This window comes from Sceloporus occidentalis, unplaced genomic scaffold (genome assembly GCF_023333645.1).
Source record: "Sceloporus occidentalis isolate IW3139 unplaced genomic scaffold, rSceOcc1.0.p SCAF_7, whole genome shotgun sequence".
Classification (NCBI taxonomy): Eukaryota; Metazoa; Chordata; class Lepidosauria; order Squamata; family Phrynosomatidae; genus Sceloporus; species Sceloporus occidentalis.
Window position 1 is genome coordinate 78,259,594 of NW_028316987.1, and position 26,604 is coordinate 78,286,197.

General features: G+C 40.1%; 1 protein-coding gene across 2 annotated transcripts in view; it reads left to right on the top strand.

Annotated features, from left to right (window-relative positions):
* The first annotated feature begins 244 nt into the window (after window positions 1-244).
* The window catches only part of LOC149310004 (supervillin-like), a 131,144-nt gene continuing 104,784 nt past the window's right edge, over window positions 245-26,604 (top strand). The window contains exon 1 of one of the 2 annotated variants that reach the window (XM_089533455.1): window positions 245-474. In XM_089533455.1, coding sequence (XP_089389581.1) covers window positions 453-474 — 22 coding nt within the window. In that variant the 5' untranslated portion in view covers window positions 245-452. Of the gene's footprint in view, window positions 475-10,344; window positions 10,366-26,604 lie in introns of those variants that run through there. The other variant, XM_089533457.1, reaches the window with a different exon arrangement.

The following is a 26,604-nucleotide window of genomic DNA, read 5'->3' on the forward strand; positions in this document are numbered from 1 at the left end:
AGAACGAAAGCAACAACCTGTGGTACATCTTGTGTCTGTGGATTTATTCACTTTTCCCATTGTAGAGGTGCTCGATTCCCCAGCACTTTATATTATAGACAGGAATTTGGCCCATTGGAAAAATAGGTGTTGGCAATGCAAGTCTGAGCTGTAACTTCCCCCAATGTGAGTCCCAAACCAGGCAGGCCAAAAATGTCTCTCTGGGTCACTTCAAGCTCTCTCAGGGAAACTTGACTATGCTAAATAGAATGGTTTGTGAATGAGCCAATAGAGATGGCTAGGCAGACAGGGTACAGGCAATGTGTTGGGATTTTTTTCCCACAAGTGGGAGGAGGGGTAAGTGAGCCAGAAGATATAAGCTCAAACAAAGCCAAGCTGTGTCTCTGAATCGTTCACATAAACTGGATAAGTAAGGAGAGAGAGATTGAGGAGAGAGAAAGAGAAACAGAGTCATGATTCTAACAATGGAAACTGGTAAGGCTTTATTTCTTGGGGTGGTGTGTATGTGTGTGTTGCGGAGGGAGGACAACAAAACAAGAAATGAACATGTTTTAAGTTATTATTCTTTTTTAAGGGGTACATTCTCTGTCTGAGGTTTCTTATTTAGCATAGTATTGTTGTGGAAATTCTCTTCAGTGGTGTCTAATTCCCTCTGGAGAAAAGAACGCAGTGCGGGAAAACATTTTCCTTCCTATGAGCTCCTTGGGTGGGATCAAGGACATGTGCATTGCGTACTTGCAGTAGGTCTTTGATAATGCTCCCAGATGGTGAAGGTCTGATAAATGTGGGAGGAGCTGGGGAATGGGAAGGGGCAATCTGTAATTTAAGGACAAGCTATGTCATTTACCTATTGGAGGGAGAGTAATCTGTGCTTTACGTTGAGAAGTGTCAAGGAAGGAAGCCTGTGACAATAAACAATGTCACTTGCATAAAGTGAAACCTTGAGGGGTTTTGCAACATCTTTTACTGTTTGAAAAAATTGTGGGGTCAGGAACATATTTTTGAAAAAAAAATACTTTGTACATTTTGCGCTTTGGGAACCAGACACAAGAGTGATTTATATACCATGTTGAAGTATATTAGATGGATTATACAAAGTTGGAAAGATATACTGATTGTGTTCGTTACCTCATGCACACCTCTTTAGTTAAATGGGCATGAGACCTTCACCTGTTGTGAATGCCTTCCATTGTATATGTAGACAAATTGGTGTTTTTATGCTGTAGACTATATTTCAGAGGAAAGAACTGGCAAAACTACCTGTGAGTATTCCTTGCCTAAGAAAACCCCATGAAATTTATGGGGTTGTGATAAGTCAGCAAGTGGCTTGAAGGCACATACACATTAGCAGTGATGACTTTAAATTTGGAGCTTTTCTCCTGAATTTGGTGCTCATTTCTAATGCATGGACTTTTGTCTTCTACTTTGGGATATATCCATCCTTTTTTCTGACACAACATACATATATTTGTGGTTTCGATGCTTAGCACATGTACTCAAGGGTGAATCCCATTGTTCTCAATAAGACTTAGTTTTGATTAATTAATTATGTTAAGGATCACAGAGAAACTGAAAGTTAGTTCAGTATTTGTGTTTTTCTGCAGAAAAACTTGGAACTTGTCATTTATGTGGTTATGGGTGCAGGTAGGGTTTCAGTTAGAACTCTTCTGCACATACAGTTCGTTCCCAATATACTTTTATGAATGTTATCACTGTTAAACCAGTATAAAATACTGTAGATCAGAATGTGGAAAATATATGTTTTGGACTACAGCTCCCAGAACCCCCAGCCAGCATGTCACTGGTTATGGTAGATTGGGAAATTCTATAAGATGTAGTCCAAAAACTAAGTTTGCTAAGTTTCAAAACAGATGCATGTGTTTAGTGAAGATATACTTTACATTGTGTTTTGGACTGCTAATTTGCTATGGAAACAGATTATTGACTTTAACTAGTGGTCTGACAGTGGTGCTTTCTGAAAAAGGACAGTAATTAAGGGAATTCTAACATTCTAATCATGTGTGTCTGGTACCAGAAGACACTGTTTTTATGACTGTTTGAAGGTGGCTAGTACTTGTAAATGAGTGCTTTACCCTGTGAAAACACAAGTTAGTTACATGTGATTTCAGCAGTGTTTCATTATGAGCTGACTGCTACTTCTAAGTAATAAATTGGGGAACGATTTTCATGTATACAGTATTTACTGGCATATAAGAGAACTTTTTAACCCAGGAAAATCTTCTCAAAAGTCGGGGGTCGTCTTATACGCCGGGGGTCGTCTTATCGGGCAGGTGCTGAAACTTCTGAGCCAGACTGGAGAATCTGCGGTCGCCACATATGGCGAGGGGAGCTCAAAAACGGCAGTGGCCGCATCCCCTCCATATGTGGCAACCGTATGAAAGCAGCAATGACAGCGCTGTACAAGTACGGTAGAAGAAAATCTTGGAGACAGGGAGGGCTGGGCAGGCAGGGAGGGCTGACCAATCCAAGCAGGCTTTGTATACAACACGTTTTCCTGCTAAGTACCTGCATGTCAGAAGCATTTCAATTAAAATTACCATATTAAAATCAAATCTGATGTTTTTAATAAATTTATTTGGTATGCGTTGGAAGAGGGGTAGTCTTATACGGTGAGTATATCCCAAACTCTATATTTTAACTGGGAAAAGGTGGGGGTCGTCTTATACGCCCAGTCATCTTATACACCGGAAAATACAGTACTTATAATGTACTACAGTGGGCCCTTGATATCTTGCTGTGGTTTGGTTCAAGGACCCCCTGAGGATACCAAAGTCCATGGATGCTCAAATCCCATTAAATACAATGGCATGATGAAATGGTGTTCCTTATTTTAAAAATGGTGAAATCAAGGTTTGCTTTTTGGAATTTATATGTTTTTTGAATATCTTCAAGCTGTAGATGGTTAAATCCATGGACAAAAGATTCCATGGATATGGAGGGCCAATGTATTATCTTGTTTGTATTGAAACAGGATTTGTATTTGTATACAGCTAATATGTGACTGGATTTTCTTTTACGTCGTATGAATTATTGCTATTGCTCTGCAGCTGTTTACAGTATTTGACTCCAAAAACATGTTTTTGCTGTTGCTGTTAGACTCTGTGTGATCTCTGCTGGCTCTTTATTTGGCCATGCCATTAAGGGGTTAGGATGGATGGAGGAAGCACAAACCCAGTGGTGATGATGTAGTGTCAGACAATGAATAGTGAATAGAAAGAACAAAGGCAGAGCCTGTTGGTAACTATCATGCATGGACCATATCAGGGTTCATACTTCTGTATAAAATTTGTGATGAATATCTTGATAGTAGGTCCATAATATCAAGGAATGAGGGAATACGGTCGTCTGAATGGCAACAAGACAAAACAGAACTTTACTCCATTATCCAGTCAGCTAATGACCAGCTCTACAATTAGTGGTCAGGAACTGTGGTCCCTCTTGACCACTCCTTGTATTCTTGCCTGACTGCACTGGTGGGATTAGCATCTTTAGTCTTGCCTGTTCCTGCATAGCTTTATAACAGGTATGGGAACTGTGTAAGATTCCAGCTCTTATAACCTTCACAATTTGCCAAGTGACCCAGGACTGATGGTATTCTAGCACAGCAACCTCTGCACTATGATTTCCTCATTGCTGCTTGAGAACCAGGGAAATCCTTCTTACAGGCATGCTCCCATCTTTTTATTTGAATACTCTTCAGGAAGTCCTAAATGGAACATTGATTAGAATCTGTAGAATCTAGCTTCATGCACATTTTCTCTGTAGGATGACTATAGATGGCCTAGTTCATAATTTCCAAGGGTGGTTTGAAGGAAGTGTGGTTGTTAAAAGATCTTCAACAGTTAAGGGCTCAAAGAATCCCCTAGCCACAGAGTGCAACCTGTGAATCTATAGGAATTTCATAAGTCAGTACATGAATAGGTTGCAAAACATATGAGGGATTTTTCTTCTAGTTAGGACTAATAATTAGATTTAGTTCTACATTATTTCTAACTTTCTTATTTTCTGTTTTGTTTATGATATCCTTCTCAATCATTTTTATACTTAGTAATGTTTTTGTAAATCCGTTTGCATTACTTCAAAAGATCCTGTTATTTAGTGTGCGCGCATGTGTGCGCGTGCATGCAAATGTTCTCTATCTATCTATCTAGCTAGCTAGCTATCATTTTTACAACACTACTAAATTCTTTAATAACTTGTTCTGTGCTGTCTTTAGGGAATATGGAAAAAAAAAACAACCAGTGGTGCTCATTGTGCCAAGAACTTTAACAGTACTTTGCTAAGTTTTACTGGGACTGACTTACTCATCCAGTGCCTTGAGGCAGCATTTTATTTTAAACATAGATTCATCAAAGCTTTTTATAGATATCTCTGTATAGATTCTCTTCTCTCCCTCCTTCCCTCCCTCATTTACAAGCAGTAGTGAACAGTGTCTAATGTTTAATTCCTTTTAAAAATCAAACTGTTTTCTTTAGTACATGTTTTGTTTTCCCAAATTCTATATTTTAATAAAGTATGATATGGCAGGTAGAGCAAATAATGTGAGTTGGGCAAAGTATTAGAAGATCCTGACCATACATTACATCTTTTTGCATTTTTCAAGCTGGCTTTCCCTTTCCTCTCATGTTGTCACTCTAAGGATTTCCTGTTCTATATGGAAAACTTGTTTTCCCTTTCCTCCTCCTTTCTGTTGCATACCCCACCTTTTTTTGCCTGGGGAAGTGTATAAAATGTTAAAGAATAGCTGAGATGTAAAATTCTGACAGTGGAATTGGATTTGCAGGAGCCAGAGGCCAGGCCTGTTGTGACAGCTGACCTGATCCTTCTGCATTTCAAGAGCTATTTATGGTTGATTAGCTGGTATCAAAGCTCCACTGTTCAGCCCATAAAAGGTTGGTCCTGTGTGAAGTTACCACACTGCATTTGGCTTAGTCTTCTAAGGTTGGAGAATCTATAGTCCCTGAAAGAATCCCAAGGATGGATGCAAATGCTGACCTGGGAAGTTGCTGTATTGAGGATTTCAGGTGTTGGAGAACATTCAGAGAGAGATCTTTGCCAGTAACATTTTCGTCTAGTTTTTCAGGCCTTGGGATATAGTTTTTGAATCTCTTGGTGTATGTACACACACTGCTGGAAAGTACCATTCTAAATTCATCTGGCTCTGAATCATCTTGGCCACAGTTGTACTTGTGAAACCTGCATGCTTGTAACGTGAACGGTGTGTCACTTCTGTTTTCTTAGCACCTGAGAGCTTGTTTTGGAGATAAATCTTAAGCAGAAGTAAGGAGCCTCTTCTGAAGTCTATCTTCAACTGTTCTGTACGCTATTCTGCTGTTTAAACAGCCATTTGATAAATGAAGTTTTACAGGACAAGACTTTTCTTCTGTAAAAATGTTTCCTTTATAATTTTTTCCTGAATTAAAAAGTGAAACAAAAAGCTAGGATTTTTTTTAAACCTTGTACACAAAACCCAAAGGATTTTGAAGTAAGTAATACCTCTTTTCCTAAAGTGTTTGATCGCCAGAGTTTTCAAAGCCAGTTGTTTGGGAATGTTTGAGGCTTTGTCAGGTTGTAATGCAAGTGAGGTTTTGTTTTTCCCTCCAGAGCCTGTGCATGTCAGTCACGCAAGGCATTGTGCAAATCTTTTCTTGTTGCCTATGGGGTGAGTTAATTTTACTGTGGATGGAACATTTGCCATTTAATATCTTTCTGTGTGAGGTGTGTGACAATTAAATGTGAATGCATTGGCCTGTACTACTCATGTGATACCACAGAATAAAAAACATTATAGGAAGGAGATTCTGGATAAAGGAAGAATTTATGGAAAGGTATAGAATATGTTGTTCTGCACGTATATTCCTTTCCAACTGTTGCTAGAGGGTTTGGTGGGCTAATAAGCATTACATTTTGGGTTACAACTTCCCAATCTCTAAGAACATAGGATTCACAGAACTGTAGTCCTGTAAAAGTAATATTTCCAAACTCTGATTTTACAGTTGACTACTTTCATGTTGTGGCTCTAGTGGGCCCTGAAATGGCAGCACTACTTTTTTCCTAATTGGTATTCAGCCACTTTGGGGTAGTGTAGCGTGGAAGAGTTAATAATTTAAGAGAGCAAAACCTCTTTATTTGTTCTATAATACACAACTTAAATACACTGTCATCACTGTTCCCCAGTCACTATTCCCTAGTCACTGTTCTTCACAGGCTAGGGAAACATTTTTTTTCTGTTGACTGAAATGTTGTATATTAGTATATGTTAATTTACACTGCAGAAATAATCCAGTTTCAGACTGCTTTAACTGCTCTGGCTCAATGCTAGGGAATTCTGTGAATTGTAGTTTTGTGAGACACTTAGCCTTCTCTGTCAGAGAGCTCTGGTGCCACAATAAACTACAATTCCCAGGATTCCCTAGCATTGAGTCAGGGCAATTAAAGCAGTCTCAAACTGGTTTATTTCTGTAGTGTGATTTGGATCCTAGGCAGGCTATTTTCATTTCTTCATGAACTCCCCTCCCCATTTTGCAAGTATGGTAACAAATACTGATTTGTCTTGCAGGGATGTTGTCCCGATGCAAAGTACTGTTCTTTAAAGATCTGAGATGTGCTGCATCAACTCTAAATAATATGCCATACATTCAGATTGCTTTTTGTAACAAATAGAGAGGCATACCTTTAAAATATATAATCTGGATGACAAATGAAATCAATCAGGCTTTTAAGAAACAACAAGGTGAAAGCTAGTAAAGGTGACAGTCTCCTTGCAAGGAGTCCTGAGCAGAAACTATACCGTGTAGATGAAAAATCCAAAGCCAACAGGTGGCACAGCCATGGGCAGCTTCTTGTAGAAACCCTGTGTTCCATTCACATTTTCATTGTGAAAGAGCAGAACCTTTGCTGATAGTCACCTTCATAAATATATACAGGCTTGCCCACATTGAATTCCTCCTCACAGGCTAATTCAATAAAGACTGTAATATGTAGGGATGGAGTCTTCCCTGTACAGAAGGAAAAGCAAATTTCTAGCCCAGAAGATGGTTCTTTGACTCCAGCTCTCATAAGCCCTAGTCAGAATGGTGCCTTGGTAAGGGGGTTATAATCCAATATTTGAAGGGGGTTACATTTTAGATATGATCCTGGAGAAGACTGCTGAGAATACTGTGGATAGCTAAAAAGACAAACAAATAGGTCCTTGAACAGACTGAGTCTGAACTCTCCCTGGAAGCCAGACTGACTAAATTGAGGCTGTCGTACTTTGATCACATCATGAGAAGGCATACTTCACTAGCAAAGAAAATAATGCTAGGAAAGTTAGAAGGAAGTAGAAAGAGTGGAAGACCACATGCCAGATGGCTGGAGTCAATTAGAGAGGTCATGGGCCTGAATCTACAAAATCTAAGCAGATCAGTGGAGGATGTGGGGGGATTGGAGATGTCTCATATACAAGGTCACCATGAATTAAGGTTGGCTCGAGGGCAACTAACAACAACAACAACCATTTCCTCTGTCCATGGTGTAACATGGAGTGAAAATTTTGGCCCTCCAGATTTTAGACTGCAAGTCTCATCAGTCCAAACTAGCAGAGCCCGTGGTGAAGAATGCTGAGAGTTGCAGTCTGACAACATCTGGAAACTCACATGGTTCCCTTCCCTAGTGCAAGGGAAATGGCAGTGGATACAAGGGCAGGGCAGCTGTTTCCTAAGAAAGAAGCCTAAGGCCTTGGTGGCACAGTTGACAAGACTTTTGATAAGGCCTGGGTGACACAATATTTCAAATGGTAATGGATGCCAAATCAGAACCCTCAGGAAGAAATACAAGGTGGTTCATGTGGAAGGAAGTAGTTCCTTTTTTAAAGCTACAGTAGCTTCTGATTGGAAAAATCATCTCAGAGGTTAAGTCTTCCTGAACAAAGGGTCATATGTAGTGATCAGTGGTACCTGTTGGTTCCTAGGTCACTTTATAGAAGCTATTTTAAGGATAGGATTTAGCACCTTAGATAACTCCTAAGCTATTCATATTAAACTGAGAATAGATTCATTGCCCAAATATCATAAAATCAACCCACCAGCTGCTGTTGGCAGTGATGTCATTCTGCCAACACAAAAGTATTATCAACCAAAGCAAAAGTTGTGTTTTCATCCTTGTACATGTGTTAAATCCAATACTTTCTTTCTACTTCCGGAAAACATTCTGCAGAGTTTTCTGAAGCTTGTTAATGATTGCATTATGGTAGGTATTGCTTGTACTTGTTCTGCTTGTGGTTGTGCACCAGTGGCAGAACAAGTGAGATTGTGAAGTTTTCTACCAGCACAGGGACAGGCAACTTCCAGAGGCATAGGGGCTGCTCCAAATCCCCACCAGACCTTGGATGACTCAGTTCCTATGTGCTGCCTTCCCACACTCCCCCCCACCCCCACCTCAAAAAGACTGTCTTGTGCAACTTATAGACCTCACTTTGCTCACCTCTGTGTTAGTGTGATGTTGGATATAACCCAAAGACATTCTGTATTGCACCGGATACTTAGGCTTTCCCAAATGGACAGCACATATGTGCAATATAGACATGCTATGAATGAGCAAAATTGATTAAAAATATATTCTTCTTCAGGTCAAAGTAATGTTTTGTTTTATTTTTTAAGGGGCTGTGCTTCCATGACAAATACATTCAAATTGAATCAGGAAATGGCAATTGCTTAATCGGCCCTGTAAAGCAGACAAAATAAAAGCAATTTGTCAAGCACTAATACAAATAATGCCTCTCTTCCCTTGCCTGAACGGTAATGCCTTGTTTTCATGTGTTTAATCACACCTTTAGCAGGGACTTGCTCTTGGCAGGATTATTTTCAGTAATGTCCCAGGGAGATAAAGTAACAATTAATAAGCCAAGTCTGACTCCCAAATTCTGGAGCTATGGGAGTGGGGAAACAGTAGCAGGTCAGAAAACTATATACAGTTGGCCCTCCACATGTGTGGATTTGACTTTTGTGGATTTGATTATTCGCGGATTTGATTAATATGTTATCTGTAGGAATCTCTAGGTCCCACAGCATGACTCTGCCAGAAATTGATCATAGAGTCACACTAGATAACATAGAGATTCCTAGAGAAAATACTTCCCTATGCATTTGTAGGTCTTCCAGTGCAATTCTATAGTCAACGTCTCCCAGATGTTAGCCATAGAGTTGCACTGAAAGACTTAGAGATTCCTAGAGTTGTTTTTTGTTTGTGGTTTTTTCCCCCACTTTCATGGCGGTCCTGAACCCCCAAGCCTAGCGAAAGTGGAGGGCATACTGTATATAAGTGAAGCATTTGTTGTGGGCAGCAGGGGGAACAGCTACTTGATTATGTATTTTCTCCAGACTTCCCTAGTGTGGTGCCCTTCAGAAGTGCTGGACTACAACTCCTATGGTCCATGCCCTGCAGTGCTCTCCAGGCCAATATAAGGCATTGGATGGAGTAGTCTCTATCACCCTAAGGTGCCTGTATACCTTTGTCAGAGCAATAAGGAGACCACTGTTGTCTTGCTCCCTGCAAATGTCACTAAGGTAATAGTCTAAATGATACTCCAGAATCTTCTGTTTTACTTTGTCCAGAAATAGAGGTGATCCTTGTCATGCTATCATATATCCTGGGAACTGGAAGCAATACTGGCATGGGAACATGACTAATCTATTCCTCTCCTCTCCTCCATGAATTTGGACTTGCCTCAGTACTATGTCTATGAGCCAAACTATATCCACATCATGGACTAATACACTACAATGAGGAACAACTACGTCAGCATGGAAATGGAGAAAGCATTTCATGAACCCATATTTTAAAATAGATGCACAGACATAGAAAGTTCATTTTACCCTAGAGACACTTTGTAAAGGGCTTGGATCATATAAGTGAAACTATCATGTATCTGTAACACTCCCATTTGTGCGTGTTAGATCAAAACTCTAAAAGAAGTCGACACTTAGAACAAAACACCATAAAGAGGTCAAGATATTTCTATAGCATGAATTTTCAAATCTGTACATTCCAAAATTTACCATTCAGTTTGGTTGTCAGGGTTTATCATCTCCAGATACGGAAAGAACAAAGAAATGTAAACATTTATTCCATTCTGTTGTAATGTGCAATTTCATTTGCCTCATTTGTCAACTTTAATCTATATGTGCAGAGTGCTTATAGCTGATACATCTTTGAGAATGTGCCAGTGTAGTAGGATCTTTGGCTGCTCATCTTCCAGAAGCATAACTGGTGATGAAGAAATCTTACCCTAAGTTTCTTCCTTTGGAAAGAGCTACCCTTTTATCAGACCGAAGGAAATAATTTTCCTCTTACCAGAGGTAGTAGGTAAGCGTTTCTGTTTTTAAAAATCCACAACAAAGTTACATGTATCTGAATATTTTTTTAAAGGAAGATAGATTGTTTACCTCTGTCATCTGTATGTGATGAATAGTTCTGTTTATATTTCTTAAGCAAATAATCCTAAACCATTTCTATATGGTAATTTTAAAGTTTTATAATACAATTAAAAAAAAACACAGAGAAAGTAGTTCAGATCTTCTGATTATGAATGGAAACTCCAAAAAGTATTTGTGGGGTTACTAAGATGGGTCATGATACTGAAATAGACTTTATATAGATGCTGCAGTTGTGCCACTTCTTGGCAGGCTTTGAGTAAGTTGTGCGAGCTGCCTGAGTATCTCAGAAAATTAACTGAGCATCGCTTAGACAACTATGCATGCAAACTGTTACAAAAAGAAAGAGAAGGAGACGAGTTGAGGCTCTCTGCTCTTCCAAGAGATAGTCTTGAGCATGCTGTTGTTGATTTAACTGTGAAAACATGGAAGAAAGTGAGACAGGAGTAGATAAGCAAATTGCCTTGTGGGGTTGGGGGAGGGGGTTTGGGAAGACGATGACACTAGACCTATTAGCATGCTAAGCATCCTGGCATCCAGCAGAGGGATTATGAGGCATGTTTATAGGACTCACATTTCAGTTGCTCATGTGAAATATGGGCATGTGACCTGAAATGGAAGGGCCAGGCACAGTTCAGTTATAGTTTTTGGTAAACTTAAATTGAATTTGCAAATATATTTAAATAAAAAGTGGGAGGCCAGGCACAGAAAGAAGCCTCTGTGTATGTGTTTGTATGTATAGTGACTTGAGTGTTGGACTGTGACTCTGGAGACCAGGATTTGATTCACCACTCAGCCTTAAAACAACCACGGAATGACCTTGGGCAAGTCACATTCTCTCATCCTTAGAGGAAGGGAATGACAAACTTCCGCTGAACAAATCCTGCCCATAAAACCCCATGATAGTTTCACTTTAGGGCCACCTTATGTATGGACCAACTTGAAGGTATACAACAGGGGTAGGCAATCTTTTTGAGCCGGGGGCCGGGTTGCTGTCCCTCAGACAACTGGGGGGCCGAAGTCAAAAAATAAATAATTAAATAATTTTAAAAAAATAATTAATATATAAATAAACCAGGACAAATGTAGGACAAAATTTTCAAATGGAAGACACTTTTTTTGAAAAAATGGAGGACACGTGAAAAAATTTGCTGATTTTTTAAAAAATGTTAATATAAATGCATGCTTCTGAGGCTTCTATAGACAATTGCCCCCCAAAGGCCCCGGCGGCAATCGGCGGCAGGACCAGGCTGGGGCCGGTCCCAAGGCCTCGCCGGGCCGCATCCGGCCCGCGGGCCGCAGGTTGCCTACCCCTGGTATACAACCACCACCACTGTGTGTGTGTGTGTGTGTGTGTGTGAAATAAAAAATGCCCTGCATCAACAGTATCTTTCTCTGGAGTAAATTAAGGGAGCAGTGATTCCTAACCCAACTGTGGTAGCTGAGATCTCTGGGCAAACTTGCACTCTCCACAGAATCACTTACATGAGATCTTTGGAGCTGCATATGATAAAGAAGTAGAAGCACACTTCGGGTTTTATTTCCCCCCTCTTTGTTTGAATATCATAAATGAACTGATCTCCCAGTACAGAAGGGAACAGTGCTATATTGTGAGTCTGGACCATAAAATACTGTGATCTGCTATTATCAGCCAGCTTTTGTCAAGGGAAGGAAACTCTCCAGGTTTGTTTGTTTTTAATCTTTAGTCAGTCTATAAATCTCTGGAATTTTGTAGCCATATATTATCTTCAGCATATGTGTGTTTGATTTATCTCCCAGCTGGAGCTGGCTGGGTTTATATGCACCCTTTCCTTGCAGAGGAAAAATATAAAATCTGAACTGTTTTTGGTTTTAAGGAATTCATTTTCTTTGTGTAAATTTATTCTCTTCTTCCACAATGGCTCTAAATATTGGAGCAGGGCTATTCCACTAGTGACTCATAAACTGAGCAAAGAGCTTCAGCCTCGCATGGCACCCCATTAGAGGCCTGCTTTCACCTGCTCCTGCCTGGGTTTTCTTCCTACCGTGACTGGGGGCTTGCATGTCTCCTCTGCTGCCATGCTGGTTGTGGGATTTGGGGAACTGGAACCCTCCAAAAATAACTTTCCCAAGTTCTGGTCTAGTATTAAACTTCGAGTTCTTTTAAAAGCCATTTCCTAGGTCAGTGCTTTCTAAACTTTGATCCTCCAGATGTTTTGGACTTCAACCCCCAGAATTCCTTATTGTTAGCTCAACTGGTTTGGGCTTCTGGGAATTGACGTCCAACATATCTGGAGGACCAAAGTTTGGGAAACACTGGCCTAGGTAAATATCTCAAGGATCTAATGGCTGACATCCCAAACTCACCTAACAATCAGGCAGAATAGTACTTGTCCAGAATGACTGTGAGTATTACATTAAATAGAGCATGGGGAAAGGGTATTTTCTTAGTTTATTAATTTATTTATTTTGCTAAAAGTGTCCATGGTGAGTGAGGGATTCTTGGTGTTAAGAGTCCTAAAAAGACATTTTTCCAGGCTTTGTCTTTGTATTACATTTGTTCAATCTACTGTACTAGACATTTCAAAATACTGTCTACTTGATCTAGGTTTTAGGAAGCACTAAAGTATTTGATAACAGCATGGTGTATGAGTGGTGCTACATCAAGTAATTTGCTGTTTTTGTGTGCCCCCGAGTCATTTTTTAAAAAAACTTATGACAACACTAAGTTGAACAGATCATAGCATTTTCTTGGCAAGTTTGTTCAGAGAAGGTTTGCCATTACCATCCTCTGACCACATAATTTAAGAAGCATTGCTTTAGACAAATGGTTCTCAAACTATGATGCTACAGATGATGATGATGATGATGATAATAATAATAATAATAATAATAATAATAATAATAATAGATGTTTTGTACTTCACCTTCCAGAAATCCTGGTCAGCTTGGGCAATTGTAAGGATTCCTGGGAGCGGGGAGTTCAAAACATTTGGAGGACTAACAATTGAGTACCCCTGCTTAGGCCACAAAAAGAGTTCCCAGTCAGTAAGAAATGAAAGACATCTTATGCTGGAGATTCAGATGAGGGGAAAAACTAAATGTTGGCCCATTTTAGACAACTTCTTTTGTATGTAGGGTAAATTACCTCTGAAAGCAATTAGATTGGCTCCAGGATCAGAAGGAATTTTCTCCTTCAATAACAAGCTATTTAACAGATGTCAAAAATACAGAAAAAGTGTTTTTGTAACAAATGGCATCATTGTGGGAGGAGAAAGCCCTGCAGCTACAAAACAATCAATTTTTTTAAAAAAAGATGGAGTTATGTTCAGCATTAATGTCCCTGGTAGTTAACATGTTAGCCGCTGTGTGCCTAGGGCATGAAGACTTGATTCCACTTTCCTTCTGGTTAATTAGGCCCCTGTAACATTCATTATACTTGCAGGTAATTCCTGCTGCTGTTGCAGTGATCCAGCTGGTAGGATGCTGCTGAAATCTGCTGGAAGCAGCTGGTCAGTGTCCTTGCCTGATTAGGACACATACAGAAGTTGATTCATCTGTCAGCTTGGACACCAGAGAACCAAGCCAAATGTTTATTTCTTGGAAAACTGCTTGTTTTGTACTCACTTCCAATACAACTCTGTAAAACCTCTCCTGTAGAAAACCAGCCAGGAAGTAATGTTGATTTGAATGGTATTTGGCTAAATAAAACATGTATACAGGTTTCTTATGTTTCTGTAGGGACATGCAAATTGTTGATCTATTTAAAACTGTTTCCAGGTACATCCATTGTGGATGGAAATTGGCTTTGATTGAAAAAAAGGGGGTGGGGACAAAAGCTTGAGTGGTCAGTGAGCAAAATAAAAGATTGTGGGGATCGAGGTAAGGAATTTGTCCAGTTTTCTCCCTCAAATGGAGACAGTCACTAAGTGCCCCTTCCCACCTCTCATAGTCTTTTCTTTTTTGCCTGTTATTTGCCAATCCAGGAATTGGCCTTGAGAGCTTCCACTTGCTGAGCTTTATTGCTTTGCTTTTAAAAGTTGGACTCAGCTGCAAACTGGCAAGAAGAAGTAAGATAAAAGTATTTCCTTCCTCTCTGGTATCTCTGAAGGAAAGTTTAACAGATGGTGTAATTGTTAAAATGGTCCAGTGTTCAGGAATGATGATGATGATGATGATGATGATGATGATGATGATGATTAGGCTTCTTGGACTGGTCGAATAGAAATATCATCAACAGAAACAGAAAAGGAGTATTGAAGAATAGACTTAGGTGGAAAAACGAGAAGCTCTATTTTGGACATATTGAGCTTCAAGTGTTGATGCCACATCCACTGAGAGACAGCTGTAAGACAAGATGAAACTTGCTGTTCAAGACCTGGAGAAAGGTCGGTGTGGAAAGATACAGCTGAGTGTCATCGGCGTACAAATGATAGAAAAAGCCAAAAGAACTAATGAGGTTTCCTAGGGACAATGTGTAGAGAGAAAACAGAAGGGGACCCAAAACAGAGCCCTGAGGAACTCCAACAGATAAGGGAACAGAGGATGAGCTATGACCACCCGTGACCACTGCAAAAGATCTGTCTGACAAATAAGATCTAAACCAGAGTCCGAGAACCCAAGGTTAGAAAGAATATCAACTAGAAGACCGTGATCCAACAGTGTTAAAAGCCATAGACAAATCAAGAAGCATGAGAACAGAGTAAAGGCTATTAGGTTAAAGATATTTAAAGGGGGCCTCTGGTAAAGAAAAGATTAAGAACCATTGGTTGATGAGTGTTTAATGCTGCTTCCATAATTCTGTAGTTTTAACAAAATCTTTCTGCCACTAATAGGCAATTGAGTCTTTCCTCCCTCATTGTAGTGTTAATCTCAGTTGCTGAACTTAATAGGAGATTTGGTACAAGACACAGTATGTCATTGGTTTCAACCTGTAGTCTTCAAGATACTTGGGACTTGGCTCTCAGAATCCCAGAATGCTGGTGGTGCTGGTTGGGGCTCCTCAAAAATGTCTAGAAGATGAAAGGTTGAGGAACACTGCATTGGGCAGAGCCTAGCCTTTGATTTGTTTGCTCTTGGACATAACATGAAATTCTTTAGCAGCAGTGTACATAGCAGAGCATAGGACTGGCCCAACAGAGAGTAGGTGTGAGGATCTTAATATAATTCTAAAACCAAAAACTGTCCCTAGGTATGCTTGAGTGGTGGCTGAAAGGACCCAGGATGTAATTCTTCAGTTACTTACTTATTTAAAGTATTTATACCTCACTCTTCAGCCACAAAGGCTCTCAGAGGGGCTGGTAAATTCCACATGGGTGAATGAATAATTTCAAAAGTTTTCTCCCTACTGGACAAGAGTACAAGAGTTTTTGCATATTTTTTTCCTGTTTCAATATCTTTTTAGAAAAATAATATTTTGAGCAAAATACACTTTTCTGTACAAAAATTTGGGTTTATTACAAAAACAGAAAGGTTTTGTACAAATGATTCTGTTCCCCAAAAAGGTTCTGAAATGCAACAAATCTCTTGGCAGTTTACTATTTTTCTGAATGAGCTAATTGAGTGCATCCAGACACATTTTTTCATTGTGGACACAAAAACAACAAATTGTGGATATTCTTTACATTACATCCATCACAGTTTGACTTGAACTATATGCCAGCTGTGGTAGGTCTCTCTTGCTTATATCACTGCTACTCTTTGAGATGCTGTGGACCTTTACAAGTCCTACTATTACCTCCTTGAAATGTTTGTTTTGTTTCATTCCCTTTTGAATGTGATTGGTCCCGACCCTTTTCAATTCTGTGTAACAGTCCCTTCTTGTCAGGAGATTTTTGTCTGTGTAACAAATAACCTCAGAAGGAATACTCGAGAAAAGGCCTTTTCATTGGTAGCGTCCCAGTTGTAGAATATACTATTCAGAGGAGTAATTCTCAAATGCTGGTCCTCCAGGCATTTTGGCTGTCAGATCCTAGACATGCCAGTCAGTATAGCCAATTATCTGGGAGTTGATTTTGAGAGCTGAAGACCAAAACATCTGGAAGACCAAATATAGAGAACCGCTGCACTAGACAGTCTCATTGGGCCACCTACGTTATCACCTTTTTGATGTGAAATAAAGACTTTTTTAGGCCTTTCTGTCTTGAAAATATTTTTGTTTTAGATCTTTTTGTGCTTTTGTTATGGCCTTTGGCAGCTTTGTTTCCTGTTTCAAGATTTATGTCCTTACTTTATTTGAATACTCATGGTTGTAATTTTTATTACAAGCCACACAGAAAGCCATTTATTTTTTGGCTGTGTATAAGTGTTGCATGTAGTCAAATAAAGAAAATCAATTTAAGTCACCCTGGATTTCGTGCTTCCTGATCGTGAACAGTGGTTCTTCATTAAAATATGTTTTTGGGGGGCAGGGAGGGAGGGGTATTATTTGTATCATTGTAATTTTTGCAATGACACTAGGATTTTTGTAAATTTTGGCACACGGCTGAGCAGCTCCTTTTGCTTGCACATTCTGCTTTGTCCTTCATTTTTGGTAGCTTAGACCAACTTTGCATGGAGGGGTTCAAGAAACATTTGCACTGTCAGATAGAAATTTGGAAATTAACTCAAAAGTTTTCTGTGGAAATGCAAACCTCCAAGGTTTAAAACACTACTTTCCCCATCCTCTTTTTATTTCTTTATTGTTTTTTAAAAGTCTGTATCCTGATGCGTAGGCCCTTAGAGATATACTTCTGTATACTTCTGTTGTGTAAAATATTTCCATTTAGTGTCAGCATTGAGGAGAAGAAACATTTTAATCCCATGCAGCAGTCTAATAATAGCTAAATATAATTGGAAGTCAGGGAAAAAGTCATCTGGAGAGATCTCAATGTGCTCCAGAAAGTGATGCTAGAAACAGGACTTAATGTGAATGGGTGGGAGATTCATAGCAAACAAGACCAACGAGCTGAAAGACAGGATCTTATTACAACCTTGTACAGGGTTTGATTCCCAGTTTTGATTCCCAGTGGGTGACCTTCAGCAAGTCACACACTCTCAGCCTCAGGGGAAGGCAATGGCAAATCTCCTTGGAACAGATCTTATCAAGATAACCCCATGATAGGTTTGCCTTAGGGTCACCATAAGTCAGAAATTACTTGAAGGCACACAACAAATATCTGGGCCAGATACCCTAAAGGCACCAGATCCTGTTTGATATTTGAAGCTAAGCAGGATCATCCCTGGTTAGTACATGAATGTGAGGCTACCAATGAATACCAGGTGTTGTAGTCTATATTTCAGAGGAAGAAACTGGCAAAACCACCTCTTAGTATTCCTTGCCTTAAAAAAAATCCATGAAATTCATGGGGTTGCCATAAGTTGACCAACACCATGATACAACATACAAATCCCAACCATTGGATGTTGGAGCAGGGGTACCCCTTCTTTTTGTCCTCTTGGGGAGAAACAGTGGACAAGGCAAATTAAAGATTTTTGAACTATTATTATTATCTGTCCCCCCTTATTACATTCTCAGAATTTTATTTTGGCCTTATTGGGAAATGGCATTTATTTTAAAAGTGAAGCTATCTAAGAATGTCAATATTATATAGACAAGAAAGGAGCAAAGGCAACCGTTCATCTCTGTATTGCCAGTGATAGCTGAAACTGCCATTCCTTTTGCCAAACTGTTGTTCATTTCTGTGTGGCCAAATACCATTTATGCAACCAGCCAGGCACATTGGCTGCTCTTATTTTATTTCCAAATAAAGGCAGGGCTGAAGAGAGTTTAGTTAAAGGTGCTAACAGTCAACCCTTGAGAGGATGATTGGACTCATTAATTGTCTGCTGAACGGAGCTGATTTGTTTGCTGTGAGCTTAATATGTTTTTGTTTGTGTGTATGTTTTTGTAAATTATAAAACACAGGAATATGTTTCAAAATGTTGCCTCTTAAACTTTGAAAAACTTCAGGGCTTGATTTTGCAGATTTTAACATTTCCCTGTGACAGGGATACTGGGAGGCATTCTTTGAGAAGGCATTTTAAGTGCTGAGGATATTTGCATTCTGGAGCTTCTCTAAGATAAGGAAGACTTGGCTCAAAACCCAATTGTGCCTTTGTGCAGAATATGGAGTATGTCCTATCATTTCGCAGGACTATAAGTTTGAGAGCACTTCCTTCCAGATGTGACTTAAGCCAAAACTACACTAACTTCCAGGCTTTTGAGGATTTTTTTTAAAAAAACAACAGAACAGTGCCGGGTTTTTTGTTTTTTTTTGCAAAAGGAAAACAAACTTAAATGGAAAAAGCTTATGTTTGTTGTCACAGGGCCACTTCATACACCGTACTTTTCCTGTATGCGTCAAAACAATGGTTCTTGGTTAAGTGGCTTTAGAAATAAATCTCACAGAGTTTATTGAGACTCTTAGGAGAAGTATGTGTGAGACAGCAGCTTTTTTTGTTCTCTGAAAGGAAACAGGAAATAAAGCTTGTGCAGAAATAAAGACTTTAAACAAACAAACAAACAAACAAACAAACAAACTCAGCAGCAGATCCAGCACACTACAGGATATTGTATGCTTTATTTCTGTGGGCATAAGTGTGTATAGATTCAGCTCTGAAGTGATAACTTTGATCTGTGCATTCTGAATGGTGTTCAGTATATCAAGCCAATTATATATAGTACCCCCAGGATGCATTTCTTGGGAGATTTCTTGAGTGCAAAGATAGATTGGATGTTGCCTGATGTAATTCGTGACCCTTTGGCAGATCATTCTAAATCTATTTCACTCAAGGTTTTCACCTTCACAGTAGCTGCCCCAAAGATCTGCTGCAAATTCCCCAAAACATCAGCAGTGGATAGCTGCACTGAGAGCCCTGGTGGCACAATGGTTAAATGCCGGTACTGTAGCCACAACGTTGTGAGTTCAATCCCAGAGGGCTTTAACTTTCGTAGGTTGACAGCCTTCCATCCTTTCTTAGGTCAGTAAAATGAGTACGCAGCTTGTTGGGGGCAATTGACTCGGCCTGCCATCCTTTTGTAGGTTGGTAAAATGAGTACCCAGCTTGTTGGAGGCAATTGGCTTACAGATTGTAAACCACTTAGAAAGTGTTGAGTACACTATGAAGCAGTATAGAAATGTAAATGCTATTGCTATTATTATTGTTGGCCTGACATTTTATCATGTCACATTATTTTGTCCCTGTACTTTGTTTTAACTAGCTTTGTGACTTCTTGGTCTAATGTATATACAGTGCGCCTGCGTCATACACGGCTTTCAGCTTACACCGAAAGCTGCACGATGGAACAAGCAATGGTGCGTGCACTGCGCATCATGCACAAGCACCATTATAGCCAATGGGGCTTGAGCATACACACTATTTGCCTTATGCTGTGTGTGTGTGTGTGTGCGCGCGCGCAAAACGGATCCCCGCGTAAGGCAAGGGTGCACTGTATATCAGTAGTGTGCAGTATCATCTGAACATTTTGTAATGGGCATTGTGGCGCAGACAAATAAAGCTTGTATCATTATATCAGTATGTCAAGTTCAAATGAATCTTTGGCTGAAAGCAGGAGTGTGCATATACTTGTTTTTACAGTGAATCCAAAGATGAACGTGAAGAACAAGATACATGACACAGCTGGATTGGTGGCAGAAACTGAAAGAGGCCCAACAGTGTCAAATAGTACCACTTCATAGTGATGTGGCATGCTTGAACGTCCCCCTACACTGTGATCTCAATCTTAGGGCTCATTCCCACTATGGTTTAAACCGGATTGTGTCGAATCACGATCCGGTTTAAACCACCATGGTTCTCACATGGGAATCGATTTGGAACCGATTTGGAAAGGGGGAGGGTATGATTTTCCCCCATGTAACCCGGGTCAAAAAACCTGCTCCTTTTTGGGCTGAATTGATTTATTTGAGAATAAATCAATTCAGCCCAGTGGGAACCCAGGGTGGATTCGAATCTGCCCTGGCCGCCTGTTTCCATCCCGGCCATGGCTCTCTCCAACCTCCCGGCCATACCTTCTCCCTTCCTCCTTCCCTCCCTTCCTTCTTTCTCTCCTCCTTTCTACTTCTCTCCGCCAGCCTACCTGCCTGTCTGGCTGCTGATGGCTTTGCGGGGCTCGGTGGCAGTAGCGGCAGCAGCTGTCAGGGCTCGGTGCTGGCCCTCTCCTCCGGTCTTCCTCCTTTTCCTTCATCTGATCCCAGCCGGATCCTTCTCCGCTGCCTGGCCTCCCTCCCCTTCTCTGCCCCAGTAGGCCTACCTTAGAAGGAGGCTGGGGTGGAAGGAGAGAGGCAGGCTGGGAGGACAGAGGACGCCTTCTCCGCCACCCATCCTGGCATGCATGCCTCCATCTTCCCAGCCGCCATCCTCCCACCCTTTGTGGGGCCGGGTGGCAGCGGTGGCTGTCAGGGCTTGGAGGATGGAGGCATGCACACCGGGGCAGTTGGCAGAGAAGGCGTACTCTTGGCCTGCCACTGCCTTCAATGGGAGATACATCATAAGAATCTATACAATCCTATGAGGACCATAATAAAAGAACATAAAGAGTTGTGTTTCCTCACACCAAAGGATTATCTAGTCCAGCTTTTTCCCTCATAGTTGCTAACAAGGAGCCTGCCAGCAGGATGTGGTTGAAATTCATGTTCTCCATCTCATGTTCCCCAGTAACTGATACACAGAGGCACACTTCCTCCAATACAAGAGGTGGTGTATAGCAATCCTAACTAGTGGCCACTGATAGACTTAACAGTCATGACTTCAACTAAAGCTGCCCACATTGCTGGCTGTTACTGTATTTTGTAAGCAGTGAGTTCTACAATTTAACTTGCACTGAATGAGAAAGGATCTTTCTTCACTCATTGGTTGACCTGGAGTTCAAGTGCTTTGACAGAGGATAAAAGTTCCCTTTGTCCTTCATAAACATACATTTCCTGATGAATGTTTGTCTCTTCATGTCTATTTCACATTTCTCTTCCATTTATCAGAGGTGGGGAAAGTGCAGCCAATGAGCAGCATGTTGCTCGACGAACCTTTTTTGTGGTCTCCAAAATCCTCCTCCCCAAGATCTCTGAAGCTGACAGACTCCCAACATTTTAAAAACAACATTTTTTGGCTGAAAATATGGCCCCCAAAACACAAACACCCAGTTTGAGTCCCTTTGCCCCTTATTCCCCATAATGCACAACTCCCCTCCCCCCCCCCAAATGTGAAGATCAGCCATATTTGGCCAAATCCCCAGAACAAGAAGTGATGTTATATCATTTTCAGCCATGCCATGAGCAACCATGCAGCCTGTTGCAGTCACAGAGGAATAGCTGTGTTTAATAGTTAGAGTTTTTGCAAAAATTATTTTGTACTTTAAATTTCTGATCCATAAATAAGCAGCTTGACTGTCTGTCTCTCTCCCCCAGTAATCCTTAAATTATGACCAGATGATATATAAACATGTATAAACATTCCAAGAGTTCAGAAAGCTGAGGATTTAACTATGGCAAACATATACATTCAGAGTCCCTTGAGTTTAAAAAGCAGTCTGGGGAGTTTGGCAGAGAGTTTTGGAAAGGGCAATGATGCTAGTGAAAAGAATTGTGTTCTTATAAGAGTTATCCATGTAAAAATTGTTTGTGTCAAATCTCCAAATTTTTGAGGCCTTTCAAGGAATGGTTGAGATATGATGTGGTGTGTAACTACCACTTTGTATTTTGGTTCATAAGTGAGCATGAATGCATGAATGTGTCATAAAGAAAACCAGTAAGTACCTTGCTTGTGTGAAAAGTTGCTGAACAAGAAATCTCTGAAACATTTGAACATTGGAAGTTTAATAACTTAATATACTTAAATCTGACTGGTTTACTTGAATAATGAAGTGAGTTCAGCAAGACACACATATGTATACTGCTCCTCACCCCACACCCTTGTGCAGTGAAGTGAAAGATGTGAACTGTAGGGTTTTAGTGATTCATTCAATGCTCCATTTCTAATCCTGGAGCTATGAGGATTGTAGATTGCTGAAGCAGCCATATGCTACATGAAAGTTTTGGCATGTCAGCTCCTCAAGAAACCCATGAAGGGGTTTATTATTACATTCCTCTTGATATGTTACAACTAATTGAAATAGGTTTTGGCAGAAGAATGAAATCCAAAAGGGATTATTTGCACACATGGTAAATCACTTAAATGTGGCTTTATTGTCCAAAGATGAGAATGAAATTGAAGCATCTGTCCAATAAAATTATTCGGGTGAGATCATTCCTTTTCAATCATCCACCCCACTTTTCTTCTGTATTTGGATTGCCTGACAATTTTCCTATTATCAATTCAGAGAAATCAAATTTCCATAGAAGCAATCCTTATATTTCAGTGTACTTGCAGACCAGTCCTATGCATATATCATCAAAAAAATGGCCTACTGAAAATTATGCTGTGGTTTTACTCTCTGGAAAGTGTGCATAGCCATATGAGTCTATTCATATGTTTTTAAATTACAAAATATATTACAATAATATTACAAAGAGACAATGATGGTATCTCTTTAAATTAAAACAGAAAAACAGTGCTTTCCATAACATCACTTTGGTTTCTTTGCAACAGAAATAGTGAATGGAAGTCTGCACACAATGAGTGTAGGATTCACCATAGTTTGTTTGGGAATGATGGATCTGGTCTGGGAAGAATCCTAGAACAGTAAAATAGCCACAGTGAGGGGTACCCTCTCAAACTTCATTTCTAACCCTTTCATCCACAGAACTCAACTGTGTAGTATACTTAAGGTTCCCAGCCAGTATCCAGTCTGTTCACTGATGAAAAGAAGACCTGCATAGCATTAACAATTAGCTGTATCATGTACCTTCAGAGTGCTGGAGTATAACTACAATAGGATGGCTTTTGTATAGCCAGACATGTGCACATAGACAGATTAGCCAGAAACCATGTATAATATTCATCCACATAACTGTTTATTCATCCACATCTTGTTTATTCCTCACTTCATCTAAGTAGTGAGAGAAAACTTGCTGTCATGGCTGAATGTAGGATTATGGTTTGTTATATCCAAACAAACCAGAATCAAATCAAGGGCGGTGCACACCAGCCATAAAGACTGGCCTAAGGGCAGAGTTGGGTGTGGCATCCACATGACGCAGGCCCTGACTCTGTCCCAGGACGGTGTGACACCATGCGCCACTCCACACAGCATGCAGTATCACGGCGTTCCTCTGGTGCTGTGTCCACATGACACAGCACCAAAGGAGTGCCTTAAAGGTTGCTGTGGCCCCAATCTGGCATATCTGAATATGGCTGCAGACCCTCCCTTGTGTGCGCAGCACCTCAGTTTAAAACTAGGATTTGTTCTCAGTCTATTGCACCATACTTTGTTTGGGTACTGTAAATGTAACCCTAGGTTTGGATGGCATTCTGATCAGTTCCTGGTTTTACACAAGTTGGAAAAGCAAAGCAGAAGTAAACAGCTGGTATATACTAGCATAATATTAATTCACATTTCAGTTAAAGAGTCCTGGTGGCGCAGTGGTTACATGCCTGTACTGCAGCCACTCACAAACCACAAAGTACCACTCACAAACCACAAAGTCGTGGGTTCAATACCAACCAGGGTTTAGGGTTGACTCAGCCTTGCATCCTTCTGTAGGTCACTAAAATGAGTATCCAGTCTGTTGAGGGCAATTAGCTTACACATTATAAACCACTTATAGAGTGCTTAAGTGCACTGATAAGTCATATAGAAATGTATTTGCTATTGCTATTGCTATTCAGTGAACCAGAATTTCTGGCTTACGGTATTTTTTTGTGTGCACATCGATAGTGGACTCATGGACATAGCCAAGTGGCGGGTCCGTGGGGTCTGGACCCCCCTTCCATTAGATATAATGAATGATGTGAGCCACTGTGCCACCGCACCCAAGCCCCATTATAATGGTGGCACTTAGTCTGGACTCCCCCCTTCCCAAAATCCTGGCTACATCCCTGGTGGAATGGCTTTAATCAGAAGTAATACATAGTGAAGATAATGTTACCAGGTTATATTGGTACTGTCAGTATGGTAAGGAAAAGTGTCATGTCTTAATTTTAGGTAAGTCAGCACAAAAGCAAAAGTTAGTTTCAAGAAGTAGATGTTCCATGTCATAGTTTTGCATGTATATTGTCACTTGAGCCAAAGCGTAATCTGGAGTTCCATCTGCTAAGGTACTTTATAGCCATTATAAAACTGTGGTGGAAGATAGTTACTAACATTGTCATTGCCTAGTGCAATTAATTGAACTCATATCAAATACAAAGTTTGAATTTCCAGTCTGGATTTTATGGAACTAACTGCTGGGGTGGGGGGCTGCAGTTGAGGACTGCACTATATTTTTTCAGCTATTTTGTCATGGTTTGTCTTCAATCATCTCTGTTTTCTGCATGGCAATGGTTTTTTGCTTGAAAAGCAGGAGGCTGCCCTGTTCCAGGTCAGACCATGGGTCAGTCTAATGTCTACTTTAACGCTCAGCAGCTTCTCAGGATCTTTTCCTGGTTAACACTATCTACTGTCAGACTGGGGATCCTAGAGACTGAATCTTGAATCTTCTTGGTACAAAGCATAGACTATGGTCACTCCCCTGATAATCAGTATAGTTTCTATAATCCATCCTTTCAGTATTACCTTGGAGTCAATGAATGTAAATAAAGATTAATGTTGCACACTTGACTATTCTTGGTTTGTAAAATCTGCATTTGACCAGCTTTGTGTTCTGTGTTCCTCATTACAGTATCCACTCAATTAATTTCTGGCCACTGTTAGATTCTGATTATTGTGCTAAGCCTATAAACCCATGCCTTGAACAAATTTTCTTTGATGCTGTCTGGCCATCCTTTTGCTTTATTTAAAATTGTGCAAAAAAAAAAAAAAAAGTATGCCAAAAAGAGATTCCAAAGGGCAGCTAGTCTGAAAAGCAAGGATTAGACGGGAATGTCTGCCACCAAATACTTTTTTCTTCTATTGATCTTTGAAACATTATAAAGACTTTTTAGACTTGCTAAATCTGTTTTGATGGGAATTCCTAAATTCATTGGCTCAGACTGTCTCAGTGTGTAAGCACTTGTATTTACACTGTGGGAGAGGATCTGTTTCAAATAACTTCAGCTAACAGGAAAAGTTTGTTTTTTGTTCAACCTAAATGTATTATACAGAGCCCAGTTAACAGTCACGAAGATAATGATCCTTGTAGAGAAAATGGTATATAAATCTAAATGTAGCCAAAACACCTGTGACTTAAATAGATTGCTTAGCACTGACACCCTTTGAACATTGCTTTAGACATATGGGAGTGGACTTTTTTCCATTATCAGCTTCTGCACGGCTGGGGTACCCTTTAAATGATTCAGGCATATGTTGTGTGCTGATTGTTTTGGACTTACCCTGAGAATCATCATGCCACATGCTACCAGCACAGTCTTGACTCTCATTTGTTCATTTTTCCAAACCAGAAGTCCCCCAGGTAGTTTGGATTGCAGCTCTCATTATTGAAAGCAAGCATGCTTATTGCGGATTATAGAGTGTATACAGTCCAGAACATCTAACTGGTACTAGTTTGGAGAAGGCTGTTTTGAACACCTTCTTCAGCCAAGTTGGGAGATGTTCCTTGAAAATCAACTTCTACATGGCTCAGGTAAAATATCCAAAAGACCCCATAGTTCCCAGATCATTTCCTAATGGCTATGAAAATACTGTGGACAGAACAATAACACTAAAAATCCATAGAAAGCACACTCCTGCCAAGATTGTGCATTGAATATACCTTGGCAGCTGTTGGCTAAGAGGACATTATTTTATATGCCTCTTGCATTTCCTCTGATTTTAGCTTCTACACTCACTTCAATCCAACATCAACTATCCATTCCAGATATAAGAATGATCATATGTATGCAGCTGGGCTGTTAGTCCTACATCAGCTTGGAGGGATGAATGAAAAAGCACCTTCAAGGGAAAGACAATAACCAAAGGAACAGCTTTTCTTGCTAACAGAGTTGAAGTTAATATTCTGTTGCTAATGGAGTTGCACTTTTATTATCTACCTGTCTTTTATTGCCCTTTGTCCCTGGTCCCCACATGGCCAAGAAAGAGAGTGGCCTCTGCCTGCATTTGATATCTGTCTCATCTTAACTGACAGCACATTGGTGACTTAAAAGGCCAATCCAGGACAAACAG